This window comes from Anabrus simplex, chromosome 3, assembly GCF_040414725.1.
Source record: "Anabrus simplex isolate iqAnaSimp1 chromosome 3, ASM4041472v1, whole genome shotgun sequence".
Lineage (NCBI taxonomy): Eukaryota > Metazoa > Arthropoda > Insecta > Orthoptera > Tettigoniidae > Anabrus > Anabrus simplex.
Window position 1 is genome coordinate 41058771 of NC_090267.1, and position 16354 is coordinate 41075124.

At 39.4% G+C, this 16354-nt stretch overlaps 1 protein-coding gene across 1 annotated transcript in view; it reads left to right on the forward strand.

Moving 5' to 3' along the window:
- The window catches only part of LOC136866980 (nose resistant to fluoxetine protein 6), a 210567-nt gene that overhangs the window by 159340 nt on the left and 34873 nt on the right, over positions 1–16354 (forward strand). The window contains exon 14 of the mRNA XM_068226785.1: positions 15795–15984. Within this exon, the coding sequence (XP_068082886.1) occupies positions 15795–15984 (190 nt within the window). The remainder of the gene's footprint in view (positions 1–15794; positions 15985–16354) is intronic.

Consider the following 16354-nt stretch of genomic DNA (forward strand, 5'->3'; position numbering starts at 1 on the left):
TTACTAATAATATTTCCGAAGAAGAAGTGAAGCGCACCTTAGACCATACTGCATCAAATAAGACGCCTGGCTATGATGGGGTCCGTATGAATGGTATAAGGAATTTTGGAACATTATCGCTAAAGACATGACACAAGTTATTAATTATGCTTTCAGTCACAACATAAGTGATACATTTGCAGAGGGAATTATCATGCTAATTCCCAAACTCTCCAGTTGCACGTATATCAGTGACTATAGACCTATTACAATATTAAACACCGACTATAAACTACTGGCCAAGATTTTAGCGAACAGAATCAGAACTATCCTTCCTTCATTAATTACTAATGGACAGGTTTGCTCTATAGCTGGAAAAAACATCTTACATAATCTACTGGCAATACGTGATGTCATCATATATCATTCAGTGTGTGACAATGCTTCAGGAGCTCTGGCTAGCATTGACCTCAGCAAATCCTTCGATAGGATAGCACACTCTTATACCACAAGGCATCCTCACGAGTTATGATAAATGGATTTCTAAATTTAAAGATAAAAACTTCATTGTTCCGTATTGAAATTATTGATGTTAAAAATTAAATAATTGAAAAGGAGGTTCAACCTATTCAATACTTAAAAGAAGGAAATGCAGTAATCACATTCCTATTTAAATGGGACCGGTTTCGACCTTAGTCCAGGTCATCATCAGCCGTAAAAAGATGTCAACTGTTTTCCAAGAACTTAGCAGGAGTACAAGTACTCACTCAATTATTCTGATTTGCGTTGTATATTTTTATACACGTACTTAACTTCCCGCAACCGTGACAAATTCTAGACCTTCAAAAACAGTCTCCACTCTACTTTGGCGTTCGACCGCAGCGCATGACCTTGAATGTGCCGCGCTGATCACCAGGAGCTGGCGGCTTTCTACTACAAATCTATTCGTCTGCGACTTCTAGTTATTTTTGAACTTCGCATATTAATTGATAGTGTTGTGACTTCGTGCATACAGAATGTGGTGCCGTGTCTTTGTGCTTATCGAAGTGTGAAACTGACCTCCAATGTTCATAAACATTGTACATCTTTTTACGGCTGATGATGACCTGGACTAAGGTCGAAACCGGTCCCATTTAAATAGGAATGTGATTACTGCATTTCCTTCTTTTAAGTATTGAATAGGTTGAACCTCCTTTTCAATTATTTAATTTTTAACAAATGGATTTCTCTCAGCAAATTTTTCGATAAACAAATCAATTAGACAAGGATGCTCATTATCAATGGCACGTTTTGTTTTAGCCATAGAACCCCTGATTCAAAGTTTGAAAAATTCTTTAACCGGACTAAATATTAACAACGAATGCTTCACAGTACGCGTATACGCGGATGACATTTCTCTACTGTTGACCAGTGACGAAGATGATAATAATGCGCAAGAGACTCTCGAGGCCTTCTGTAAGGTGTCTGCGACACAAGTGAGTAATAGCAAATCCTCATTGTTGCTATTAAATCGACAAACATTTGCTAGCTCCCGGATTCCAATTGTTAACCACTGCAAGATGTTGGGCATTACCTTCAGTAACGATATTTCAGAGACGATAGAGTCTAATTGGACTTCTGTTCTAAACACCCTACGGTGACAGGAACTTTCAAGGTGACTTAACATTTTACAAAAAGTTTGGCATATACTGTAAATATCTTTGCGCTGTCGAAGCTCTAGTACCTTGCCCAAATTCTTCCCGCCTCACATGTCATTTGCCAACGTGTTGAAATGGCAATTGGATTTTATCTATGGAAAGGATACAGATACAGAATAAGAAGAGATCAACTTCATCTTACTGAATAATGTGGTGGCTTGAGCCTAATTGCAGTCCAGAAGAAATGTACAGCACTCTTTCTGTCACATATCATTAAAGCATTGTACTCAAGAGGAGATGTTTTTGATAGTTCAGTGCTCAATTTGTGTGTAACAACAAACTTGCAACAACAAGATCCCTTTAGAAGCTGCTTCCGGAACGCTCTCTCCATTCTACAACAACTTCCAGAAACAGAAATTACAGCTGAAAAGTTGGATAAAGCTAGGAATATATACAACTTCAGATTGAAGCAATCTAAATGTATTCCACAAGTACAACAGAAATGCCCACATCGTGACTGGAAGCAGATCTGGAAAAAAAATTGGAACAAATGGATCGCGATTGAATGGAGGGTATCGCTCTACATATACACAAACGAAATCATCCCGGCGGGTGAGAAATTGAAACGGCATGGACAAGTATCTGATGACAAATGACTGGTATGTCATCAGACGGACAGTCTCATGCATTGAGTTACCACATGCGGCAATACGGCACTAGTTTGGAGATAGACACTAAACGCTATCTACAGGATACCAAGGACAACAACAACCAGCGACAGAGTAAGAGAGATACTGAATCCTGAACTAAATCACGCACAGAACGAGAGTGGAAACGCTTGCATATGGATAGCAGCCGGAGACATTCACTACAATATCAAGGCGTACTCTCAGCATACAAGTGTGACTTTACCTGGATTTCTGGATCATCACAGGAAAGAACGATGGAAGATGGTAAGACAGAAGTGTCTTCAAGAAGCTTTTGGAACACATCTTTTTAAATTCTGAGTGCCTTCCTGTTATGTCCTTTGTGTAATATCTGCCAATTTTATGTTAACTGCAGAGTGTTTTGTGTCGGTATAACTATGTACTGTTCAAGGATTTGGATAAAATGACAGGAATAATTAAGCTTGCTCCCAGTGTGCAAAAGGAAAAAGTGTGTGGTTTTCTTTAAATTATTCTGCTGTGAACGACTTGATGTTCTCCTGTCTTAAATTTTAATTTGTTTAGATGCAACTTATCAACGTTCTGTTTGCGGAATTATCCGAAATTTTTTCTAATATTTTTGTTAAAAAACAATAAGAAGTTTGTGTATCTCATTCAGTATATAAGTAGAGTTTGACATTCTCAATAAAAAAAAACCAATTACAAAAAGACATAGTTTTCGGTGTCGCCGAGGTGAATTCTACACTCCGGATTTTTAGTATCAGGAAACAAACCATGTGGTGGTATGACAGCACAGGAACCGCTAGTAGCGGGGGATGAGGGCGGCGTGTGGCGGGGGGGGGGGGACCAGATATAAAAATTATCGAAAGTATTATCGAATCCATACTTCTCGGGCTCACTGAAATGAATAGTGGCACTCCGGAATTTTCTATCGTCCACGTTCAGCCCCCTTCGGGGTGGGGGAGAGCGATATACAAAAATAATATAAAATAGTGTCGAATCCATAGTTTTGGGGGGTCGCTGAGATGAATAGTGATACTACAGATTTTTTGTATGAGAAAAAAACCGCGTGGGGGTAATAAAAACCAGGAACCCTTAGAAGCGGAGGGGGTGATGGGGCTGAGATATGAAAATCATCGAAAGTAGTGTCGAATCCATACTTTTCGAGGTCGCTGAGATGAATAGTGATTCTCCGGAAATTTTTGAAGTCCAAGTTCAGCCCCCCTTACGGGTAGCGGGGGGGGGGGAGTGGGCGATTGGCGAGTGATACATTAAAATAATCGAAAATAGTGCAGAATCCACAGTTGTCGGGGTCGCTGAGATGAATTGTGAGGCTCCCAATATTTTATAAGTTCAAATTCATCCCCTTTTGGTGAGGGGGACGAGGGGGGAGTGATATACAAAATGAATCGAAAATAGTGTTGAATACATTGTTTTCGGGGTCGCCGAGGTGAATTGTACACTTCGGAAATTTAGTATCAGGAGACAAACCACGTGGGGGTAAGACACCCCAGGAACACTTAGGGGCAGGAAGGTGGGAATAGGAGTGAAATATAAAAATCATCGAAAGTAGTGTCGAATCCATAGTGACATTCGTGATTTTTTTAAAGTCCAACGTCAGCCTCCTTTGGCATAGGGGGTGGGAAAGGGAGAAAAATAAATTGCTCAAAATGATCGAGATAATGGACGTGTGTATGTTCCAGTATGACTTCCAAGTACGACTTACTACCTGGAAATATACTGTGGAAGTCAGGCGCCCCTGGAACCACTAGGGAAGCGGGTGAAATATAATCCATATTAATAAATGGAAGGCAGTTTGGAGCGATCTATAAGTACTGTATTATATATATAAATATTATGGCATAAAAATGAAAAAAACAGGTGTGAATTAATGAGACAATTTCAGGCAACATAGGCATGACTTCAGAATCCTTAAATAAATCGAAAATTCACAAAATTTTCTCAGGGGTACACGCTGGGAGTTTCAAATCTGCATAAGAACACAGTCAGTTATATTTATCCAGGACGATAAACTATAGGTTTCATGGGCTAAAAAGTTTCCTGAAAGTCCTCATTTTAACCTCCTCCCCCATATCAAGATGGCGGCACAATCTGCCAAACGAGTTAGAAAATTGAAATTGGGCAAAATTATAGCTTTAAGCCTGTAACCGGCTGAAAATTTACGAGATGTTTAAAATTTTTATTTTTTATCCCCGAAAAATATGAAAATATGGGGGCAATTTTAATGACGGTGCAGACCTTCCTTTCGAGGTATTTGGTGGCTAAACGGTAAGTCGTATCACAAAACGGATGACACAATCTCAGTTCAATTTGGTCCTATGACGTTTTTCGTATCTCTATCCCTTGGTACGTTAAAATGGCTCTATTTCTAGAGTTACATACAATTTTGTACTTTGTACACGTATAACTGATGGTTTGAATCACTTCTAGGAATGATTGGATCATCAAATTCTGCACATATTGGCCCACCCAGTAGCCATATGTGAGCCAAATTCTATGTTTGAATCTGTCGCATAAGTATCTGAAAAGTAATTCAGTGTGTGAAAACCCTACACAAATTTCACCCTATTCAACGTTTGTAAAACTATCTTACCTATAAATAGATGAGATACGAGGAAATATCATAGGACCAGCCATTTAGATCGCTAAGTGACGCCAGAGGCGTCTTATCGCACAATCCGTTATTCGATATGATGCACAGTATAGCAGCAGTTATTCTGTAAATGAAGGCGAACATTCATATTCTTCCGTATGTCGATCAATATTTATTCATTGAAGTCGATTTGTAGCGATCAAGAAGGGGTGTGTCTGCCGTTGTATTTAATACTTTATAAATCAATAGTGACTGCCAGCAGGAGGGCGTCTACTATTGTAATCAGTACTCCCCACATGACATTAACTAGCAGTAGGAATGGGGTCCTCCTCCAACTCTTGCGTATCATTGTAATGAATAATTCCTTCTCGATTTGACTAGCAGAAGACAAGGGAGCGTGCAATTTTTTTTTCGAAACTCCTTTACCTGATTCTCTTTGTCATTAGGCAAAGGTGCCCCCTTGCAAGGGTGCTCCCGATTTTAAACAAATTTACCTATCAAAATGTGACTGACGTTACGCATAGTGAATTGCAGTAGAGAAGTGGACTTGTCGATATCATCACAATTCCGCAACTCGCACATTACATTGGAAACAACGTATGCGGACCTCGCTATGCTGTTTCTCGGGTAACGCCAAGAGACATGTAATTTAAAAAATCTTATTCATGTATAGTAATTTACTTCGATGTCCGTATAAAATTAGAATACCGTAGCGAAGCACGTGTACATTTGCTAGTTATAAAATAAATTAACAGTTAGGTGTATGTCTGCGTTTCTATGGGCTAATCTCAAGAACTACAGATGGAATTTCCACATGTTCGTTTCACTACTATATAGTGCAAGTGTTAGAATTCACATAACCTTTCAAATTAGAGGCTGATGTCATGTTCTGAACCAAGGTATACTTTTAAACCAATAAAAGAAAACAAATGGCATTATCAATATTGTCTATTTTACATACAGTATACAAGCTCATGGTGCAACAGCCCCGAGGAGTCTTGGACTACTAAGCGGCCGCTGGTCATCCCGAAGTCTTGAAGATTATGAGGTGTCCTGTGGACGAATCCCCTCTTCCTTTACTCTTGACTTTCTAGACCGGGATGTAAAAACTAATAATAGTGTTACGAATGGAACTCCATCTATTTGAGAACTGTAATTTATTTGAGGACGACCCAGTAAATGCGCACACGCACACACACTATTCTTACGAATGGCCACACTTACTAAATATAAGTCTATTCACAAGTCCCTCTTCCCTGTGGCACCGCAGGTGGTCCGGCTCATTGTCACATGAGGACGGTTAATCCTTACTTTCACTTCCTTAAGTCCGGTCAACTCATACAGCAGCTGTGTGTAGACAGCTGGATTTGAACACAGTGCCACTGGCTAAACTACGCACGACGACTGTTCGTTGGTTCGACTCCACAGATAGTCCAGTAATTCACAGAGTCACATGCAGCTAACAAGGAAACAGTTCCACAGTATTCAACAGCAAGACGATACTCACAACAGCGAACATTAACAGAGGTCTATTTATCTTCACACTCGCGATAGCGGCTTATCTCGCTGAGCCTCAGTTAACAGAAATACACGAACAAACAGTACAGTCTTGCATTGTTTCGTCTCAACTTTTTTATGCTATTTGTTCGGGACGTCGACCCATGTGGTTTTTTGCCCCTACTGGCACCATATTGTATGAATCTGCGTGTAATTGGAATGGCGGTAGTGTGGAATGTTGTGTGTGAGGAAAGGAAGATTAAGGACGTCACAAATTCCCAGTCCCTAGGCTAGGGATATTAATCATTACAATTAAAAATCCCTGACCTGGCCGAGAATCGAGCACGGGGCCGCCGGGTGACAGTTTGACGCGTTGCCCCTACACCGTAGGGTCGGACTTTGTCTCCACCTAGCCACTGGTCTGCCTGACAGCACAACAGCTTGCTCGCAGGGGCCTTGTATTTATACCTCGATGTTGGGTCACTGGAACATTCAGGGTTCGGCTGGAGATCGAACTTTCCCCTCGTATCTTCCAGAAATCTTATGGAGTAACTAATTGAAGGGAACAATAGAGAAAGGACCGCGGCATGTCGTCGGGTGGGCTGGGAAGTTCCCCGAGCTGTCTTATTTATCCCCTTTAAGATAATTCCGAAGGGTATGCGACAAGGTTGACGGTCGCTTGAGCACGTAACAATAGAAATGATAGTCCACCACTATGAGGTAAAATTGCTCGTCATGCAATCACCTAAGAATCAATAAGAGAATATGAAATAAATATCGGTAACAACAACAAACTCAGTCATTTGGAAGATGAACTTGATTGGTTTGAAGCATTCATAGAATTTTTATGGTAACCCATACTACCGAACAGGGTCGATTATGGCCGCCTTGAAAATAATTCAGACTTATATGTATGAACATGTACAAATTAATTATGGACCTATTATTTATCATCAGAGAAAATAACAGCTTAATATACAGCTCATTGGTAATACGTACACGGAACCATGGCTTTCTCGGCGAACAGTGCATCATCAACAATAGATCCTATGTATGTGCGGAAGAATTGCTGAGCAAAACGAAACTGCGAAAGAGTCTACGACAAGGAACAAAATTTTTCACTTTGCGAAAATCAAATGATCACAAACATATCTCCCGGTCATGACCATGCATCAACGGCTGATAATTTCAGATGAGAACCAGCCATAAGACACAGCGTGCACGGTTGCTAGGTAACATTGTCTGACCATCCATCCATACCTTACATCACTGCCTGCACGGTTACTATGGTTACACTTCCACCACATACTATTTTATCGCATTACGTTACACGAATTATCGGATGACCTTTAGACGTATTTATTTCGAAAAGGGAATAAGGTCATGGTACTTTGTAACTTCCACCGAAGTACAGTTTCCTCACAAAGAATTGAACCTAGAGACATATTGTTTGTTATGGGTATCCACAGGGTTTGTATGTACACTCGTGGTCACAAACATTCACGGCGGAAAGAAAAACAGATAACATTTGGGCGTAAATTTTGGCTAATCCTGTGGATGAAGGGAAAGTAAGCGAGGCTACGTCACAGGGTTCGTATTCTAAGAGGTGTGGCCTGCGACGTTACTCTCTCAGAGGTCACTCCCAACACCATTTTATTGGGAACTGATTAACATGTTTCTATGGTTAAACATTCTGGCTGTACTGGCTTCTCCAAATCAAGGAGGACAATTATGAGAACATCTGATTTTTATTTATTACAGCTCACCTCTCATTATTCTTTTTTGCGATTATGAATAATATTTTTCATTTACATGTCTTTTAAATGTAAGCATTATCTCTGTCTTCTATATGTTATTTTATCCCATAGAGGGTGGACGTCTATAAAAAACATACTATTTGAAAGATGGACCAAATCCACAGTTTTGAAGGTTCAGCAATGAAATTTTGTACCATGATTTACATAAAATTAACACATTTTCTATTAAGTCCTTAGATTATATATATATATATTGTGCCATTTCACTGTTATAAGAAGTTCCGTCCGTAAGAAAGACAAAGATGGAGCCCAGGTATCTTAGAATAATTAACGGCAAAATGTCTGACCACACCGCAAACGAAAGTAAAAGTATTCACCTCAGGCGCTAGAGAAGGGAATTTAGATCCAGAAGGTAGTGAAAAAGAACGAATGTGAAGATTGTTACTAACAATTATTGAGAAAAATTAGAAAACGAGATTGAATTGCTACTTTAAAAATCCGAGTTGAAGACGAAAGCAACTACGTGAAAGTTTAAAGATGGTATCGACGAAAGATCAGCTCAGCGGGAATAAAGAACAGACCTTTTAGAAGCCACGTCGCAAATTAAGCAGAAGATTAGTAATATCGGTCCGCGAACTTCAAGATACGTGGAGAGTTGAGAATAAACTACGACCAGCTTACGTCACGGCAGTCTCTGCTGACGTATTACACGATATCACCAAAGTTAATTAGTTACAGAAGTGGGAATCCTGTAATAACTTCGGGATAGTTAGAAGAAAGAAAACCTGTTTATTCTAAATCATAGAAATATACTACCCCAAGAAGAATATTAGACACGTAGATCAGCTCTTTCAAAAGAAACAATCTTTGCATTAGACAGATTATCACAGCTGTTCATGATGGAAATGCTAATCGATCTTGTTTGCTATTTTATTCCAACTAGTCCAGAGATGAGCAAGATGTTCTAAGAAGATGAAAGGCCAGACTGCCCAAATGGGTGCCGTCGGATGACGTTGCCTGCCGAGATGACTAAGCCCAGAGGAGAATTATGTCAATATTTCCCATTCACCTAGGGAAATAAATGGAGGTGTATTTGTATGTCCTGTCAGCTGGACATAAGCCGACGTCTGGAGCTGCTGAATACAGATAAGTCTTACTTTTAAATTAGTGTAGTAATGTTTATATATTCATATGTGAGTGTAATATGATTTGTTAATTGGTTCCGTGCGAAATGATGAAGCGACGAAAGTGGTGTATTGAATTAGAGCAAAGGTGGATAGGTAATCTTCGTATATGAATGTCAGATCTATAGATAGGTAGTCAATCAGTGAAGAAAGCCTACGATCGAGATGTGATCCATGTAGTGTGAAATACTGAGTTCGTTAAGGTGACAGTGAATTGTATGCTAGGTCAAAGAGAGATTTAGGTACGTGTGTACATTGATTATGACCAATGAATGTCAAGTTAGGAACCAGCAGTAGGATATGCTTGCTAAATAGACAAATGTGTATACGATAATTGAAGGTTATGATGGAATGAAGGTCATAATATCGTGAAATATGTCCAGGAAGCGTGATTTAAATAATAAGGGCCACGATTTAAGGAAGTGGACATATATTTAGTAAAGGAGACGGAGTATATGTTTGAAAGTATAATAATGATTATTTAAGAGAAGTTGATATGAGATTGATAATTTAGAATGGTGATAGTTATTGATTCTTCGCGAATGTGAGCACGGTGAAGTAGTAGTGGACTTAATGGTTTTCATGTTGAGTTTTACTAAAAGGAAAATGAATATATAGGAGATTCATGTAATATTTCTCTTATGAGCAAGCATAAAAAGTTCAAGTAAGATCGGAGTGACACCTGTTGGTTAGCGTGCACACTTGGTAGTGTCAACGAAATCTCAGTTAGGAGGATAAATTAAGCACATGCACTGTGTCACAGATGTCTCCTAATTTTGATCTATTCTCAGGCGAAAGGAAACGTAGTAATTTCTTAGGCAACATCCTATCACTAATGACTGACTGAAAATGTAGGAATTATATTTGATGGTCAAGTCTTCACACAATGCAGACCACATTGGCTAGTATATTTCAGATGAAACTAGTAGAGTAGTAGTTAGAATATATATAATGTCGCACGTTTGTTCAACTTAAATGATGAAAAGATTCAGATCTTAGAATGGTATGTGGATCTTACTGGTACTTATTGAACCACTTATGAAAATTACATTAATTTGAAAGAGGACTTATCAATATTCACGCAGAAGAAGAAGAGCCAATAAGGAATATGAATATTCGGAATTGTAAACCAAACCAGTTACTTGTAAACATATTAGGGAACTATCCTCCCAGGTTGATATTTATAGGTATCTAGTGATATGTTGCGAGAGATAGGAATGACTATATGTCAGTAGATTAATAGGAGCTCCGAGGGAGAGCTAATAATTAACTCAAAACTTCATTGGCATTAGAAATTATTAATTCCAATTCATGAGATATAGTTTTAGGCCAAGAATGCGTACTGTATATCCTGAAACCACCCTCAGTCTACACTGTAGCTTGTAAGAACTCATGTTGTAAATATTTTTCTTTACTAGGGTGCACCCAGCTAAGTTTTAATTACCCAGATAGTTTTAGCTACTCAATATGTTTTAATTACTCATACAAGTTCTAACTACTCAAATATGTTCTAAGTTATTTCACAAGTTTTAATTATCCAGCATATTTAATTTAGTCGTTTCAATCTATTAATTTTACACTTTATTTCGATTTGATCATTTCTTTGAAGGTCTACTATGATGAATTTGACATTTTGGACTCATGATTTTCAAATTGTTAATTACGGGCTGGATGGTAATAATATTCAGCTGAATAATTGGTTATACGGACTTCAATAATTTGCCGTATATTACATTTTGTCCTTGATTTTTGGGCAGTCAAGATTTAAGCACTTAGTGCAATGGATTTCAGTAGATTTAGTTTAATGGATGACTAAATCGAGCAACATTTCCTTCATAATGCATAGTGGATGCCGGACGGGTCAATTACCGGCAGATTTTGGATAAACGTCGCTTGCATATATTTTACCCGATACTGACATTTCTTTGATTTCTTCTTACGCCAGAAGTGTGGAAGTATTGAGTGAAAGGGTGACATGGGAAGCTAGAAAAGGAAAGAGAATGATTAATTATGTATTCGAGTAAAAGAGATAGGTAGACCTGAGAAATTAAGGCCATGTTTACTAGAAAGAACGAAATGGTCAGATGAACATGCAGTTTCCTCTATCAGATTTTTCTTTTAGGGAGGATAGATTAACATTCGACCTTTGGATTGAAACAATTATATAATAAACAAGATGTGTAAAAATTTAAACAGTTCTTTCAATGTGTTTCGTAGCGTAGAAACTTACATTTAAATGGATGAATGCTGTAACAACTTGATAGCGTAAGAAATATAGTAAGCAACGAATGAAAGTCATTTCTATGTGTAATTTAAGTTTTCTTTGGCTCCGTATGGTATGTCTTTCTCTTATCCGGAACTCACAGCCCAAATGAAAGAATTATGTTAGTCTGAAGGATCGTAATTATGCTAGCCTGGATCTTATGCGTCCCCTCAGGGAGCTGGGAACGGCGCAATATATATTATATATTCACTTCTTAATTTTCATTTTTTTCAAATAATATTTATATGTATCTTTTTCTAAAAAAGTAGGCAAGAGATTTCAACAAAATTTTCTCTGTTTAATATCTTTGTATTAGTAACCTCCTCTCGTGGGGTTTTATGAATATATCGAATAAGAGATTTCTTCGTATTTTTTATTCATTATTTTGTATGTATGATATAAAATTCATGCAAAATTCCGTGCACTTTTCCCCATACTTCAGCTTATACTCAGAATTTCAAAATTTACTCTTGAGACATCATTTATTAGGTTTACAGAAGTAAATGTACAAGATTTCATAATTTTACCCTTCACAGATTCTGAGAAAAATGTACATAAACACTTAAACGCATAATTTTCAGGAAATGCACTTTAAAGTTGAACCTATTATTGTTCCTTATGTCACCTCTGCACAAGGCCCCATATTTGTAGACAGGGTCCTCATTCCCTTCAAGTCTTCTCTTCTGGTTTCTTGTTTTCTGCTTTCTTTGCTTTCAGTTGCAGAGAAGAGCTATAAATCTATTTTTCTCAAGATGCATGGAGTGAAAATTCCTACGTTAAAGCCCGTTCTTTCTAATACCTTCATCATCCCTACGTTTCCACCATTAAATACAAGAACTGCATCATAAGTTGCAATTCTGACAACTGTAGCAAATGAAAATGTGGTTTTAGGGCATTGTTTTAATATGATTGAATTTAGAGATTCATTTGTATTCTGGGTTTTGCCAAGAACAAGAAGTTGAGGATCAGCCCTATACCTGTAACTGGGCTTGACAAAATCTAAGATAAATTTTGGAAGCCTCTGCTTGTGAATGTATGGGTTATTATCCATCTGAGCCTGTAGATATTTACACCAGCTTATATGTCACAGATTACGAATGGGTTGTTCATTTGTTGACACCATGTGAAGATATGTAGCACATACTGCTCTTACTTCGGACCTAACCTCATTGCTGGTTTGATTCTCACGTCTTGCTTTCACTATCTTCTGCAAACGCAGTTTATCCAGTCCTCTATACACTCTTTGTGGCCGTAGCATTATTGAATGATGAAAGAATCGAACACTTGCGTAAATCTCCGTCAGTAGCACAAGGCACAACAAGAATTTATTGATTATTCATAAACAAAGCAGCTGGTTTGGTATTGTTCTAAGATACGGAACACAGTCACAGATTATCTATAAAAGCAAAGAGTATGTATCGCAGCCTTCTGCGTAGGTGGATCAAAAGGTTAGTTGCACTAACGCGCAGCAGCAGCGCGCTGTGTGTCGCAAACGTGGGCACAGCGGAGAAAGGGACAGACACTGCCCACACGTCTGTTAGGCAGGTCGCTGTGGTGTCTCGTCTAGTATTGTGTGAATAGCGGCCAAATGCAATGGCGCGTCAACTGGACGTTCACTCCAAATATGAGGTGCGTGCGACAATCCGATTCCTATGGGCCAAAAGGAGCAATTGCACGGACATTCATCGTGAAATTACTGCTGTGTATGGGCAGCGGGCCATTTCCCGGCAAGGTATCGTAAAGTGATGTCAGCAATTCGAAGCCGGACGCACGGATATCACGGACAACCATCGCGAAGGCAGGCACGCAACGTCCAGGACCCGTGCGAAAGTCAACAGTGTGAATGCGATCATTAGACAGAATAGGCGCATTAAACTGAGAGAAATCGCGACACAGCTGAACATGCCGTATGGCAGTGTGTTCGCCATTGTTCACGAGGCCCTTGGATATCGTAAGCTGTGTCAAAGATGGGTCCCACGTCTTCTCACCGATGAGCACAAGGGACAACGTTTCCAATCCTCCCTGGCATTTTTGCAACCCTATGCCGCAGACGGCAAAGGGTTTCTGCGGCGAATCGTCAGAGGCGACAGAACGTGGGTCCACCACTTCACCCACAAAACGAAGCGAACATCAATGGAATGGGTGCACCCCTCATCACCACAACGAAAGATGGCCAAGGTTCAACCTTCAGCTGGTAAGGTTATGGCGACAGTGTTCTTTGACATGGAGGATTTGTTGTACGTGGAATTCATGCCGAAAGGAACGACGATCAACCCGGCGTCGTATTGTCAAACGTTGCACCGGTTGCGTAAAGCGATTAAAGAGAAGCGCCGGGGGAAATTGAGCGCCCGTGTGATTTTGTTGTACGATAACGCAACACCTCACAAGGCCCGCCAAATGAGAGAACTGCTGCAGCGTTTCAAATGGGAGGTCTGGCAACATCCACCCTACAGTCCTGACCTAGCGCCATGTGACTTTCATCTGTTCGGTAAGCTCAAAACGGAGCTCGGTGGTCGACGATTCCATACCGCTGTCTCCGAGTGGTTGCAGAACCCTGGAGAAAATTTCTATGCATCCGGCATCGACAAGTTGGTTGTGCGTTCGCAGAAATGTTTGGAGTCTCTTGGAAACTATGTGGAAAAATGTCGTTACAGTGTATGTCGTTGTAGTCGTGTTGCTGTTGTATCGCTGGTGTAATAAATGGTCATAACTGGGAAGTGAAACTTATTCTCTGATCTGCCCTCGTAGATGTATCCCATGCAAGTTTGCTTGAAAGTAACACACGGAATCGTTCTTCACCGAGCTAGTATTGAAGTTTTGCTTCAAAAGTGGGCGTGGCAGGAAGGTCGCGTCACACATTTATATATTATTTTTCAGGCACCTCTGATGCGATTTCATCTTTGAAACTTTGGGAACATATTGTCAATGAATTATAATGTTAAATAAAATATAAATTGAAAATCGACATTTTTGGTCCATTTCATGAACGTCTCTCCATTTCTCTCCCATTTCCCATAATTATATTAAGAAAGGGCGTGGTATGACATTTCAATAAAAGAGTGTCTTTAAATGAAACACGAAATGCCTTACTCAGTTCTTAGTGAAGTTTACTCCCCTCAATCCTATTTTCATGAGTCCAAATTTTATATCCATGCATTTTTTACTGCAAAATATATCAATTCTTCATTTGACAATGCTTGCAAAGATAGTAATGAAGAGTAATATAATAGGTTCTATAATGACTAAAATAAGGGTCATTCTTTCTTAAAATGGTTGGGAGCGATGCCATTTGGCAAAAAGGTCGTGGTCGCGGCCTCTAACATTTCAGCCAGCCTTCGCACAAGAGAATTACAAAGAGGAGAATTTGACCCTTAAGGAGCTGACATACGAGACCGTGACGTTCCTCTGTTCATTCCCCACTCTACCACATATTCAAGGTCGAGACAGGAGCTTGTGTGGGCAGGCGGCGCAGCAAGTACCTTTCCCTCTTTGGGTGCCTGGTTTATGTTAGATCTCCCGTCATTTACTCTCTCCATCCCCCCCACCTCCCTCGCTCTTCAGGTCTGACCATGTGTCATCCTTCCGCACGAATCTGAAGAATGAAAGAGAGTGTGTAAGCTGTTACTGGGCGGTTCTGAGACTTGTACTGATTCCCTTGCTTGTTCCACGATTTGAATAAACACTAGTATTCATGGGAGAGAGTCAATGTCAGAGTGTTGGAGTGAGTGAGCAGTAGCAGAGCTCTTCGTGGTTGCCGTCGCTGAGTGTTTTGGAAGAGTACGACGGAATTAAGTGTGAAAGATTCTTGCATTTTCTACAAGTCTTCAGGCAGTTTGTATTTTTATAGGAAAATATATTTAATACCGCGGATATTGCGCTTAAAAGATCATAAGTCATTAACAAAACATCTCGCATATTTCAGACCACTGCAACAAGTGGATATTTTGTTATAACTTAAAAACATAATTTGTTGACGATATTTTGAGTATAGCTGAAAATACTGCATATTTTATACTAATTCAAAACAATTATTCTGAATTCCTCTGTGGTAATTTTCTCCAGCAGAATATTAGTTTTCAAGGAAATTTTCTTGCCTTTCTTCTACAGAAATGCTATTGTTAAGTTACAGAGTTGTAGTACTAAGGTGACGATCTCTTGAATACTTTTCTGATATGGCAGGTGTTATCTACTTTTGCAGATGGTAACTCTACTTCTGTGGGTGGCAGCAGGAGTTCTCCTACCTCTTACTCTGTGTATCGTTAACGTTTTCCGGCAACCTGGCTACGAATTCAACAACTTTTCAGCAGCTCTTTACAACTCTTTGGGGAGACCAGGATGGGGTCTTGGCATAGCAATGGTTATATTCTTGTGCCACACTGGACATGGAGGTGAGTTCAAAAGCCCCTGCTGATACATCTATAGATGAAGAGACTTAATCCGTCCTCAGTGAGTAGAAACTTTTTTTCAAACACTCTTGGTTCAGGAAATATTTTTCTCATAATTATCCTTGTAACCTCTGCCTCCCTATCTCCTTATTATTTATCTGCCTTGTTTTGCTCCGCAGAGCTAAAGCTGTAAATTATTATTATTGTATGCTAAAGCAAGGCTGAAAGTTACAAGTACAAATTAAAATATACAGTACAGTTGAACCTCATGTAACTTATATGTTACTTATTTCTACGATTTTCGCAGTTGTACGCTAAATGTATTGGGCACGGATTTCGTCCTTTAATATTCAGCACAATTGTACGTTTTTCG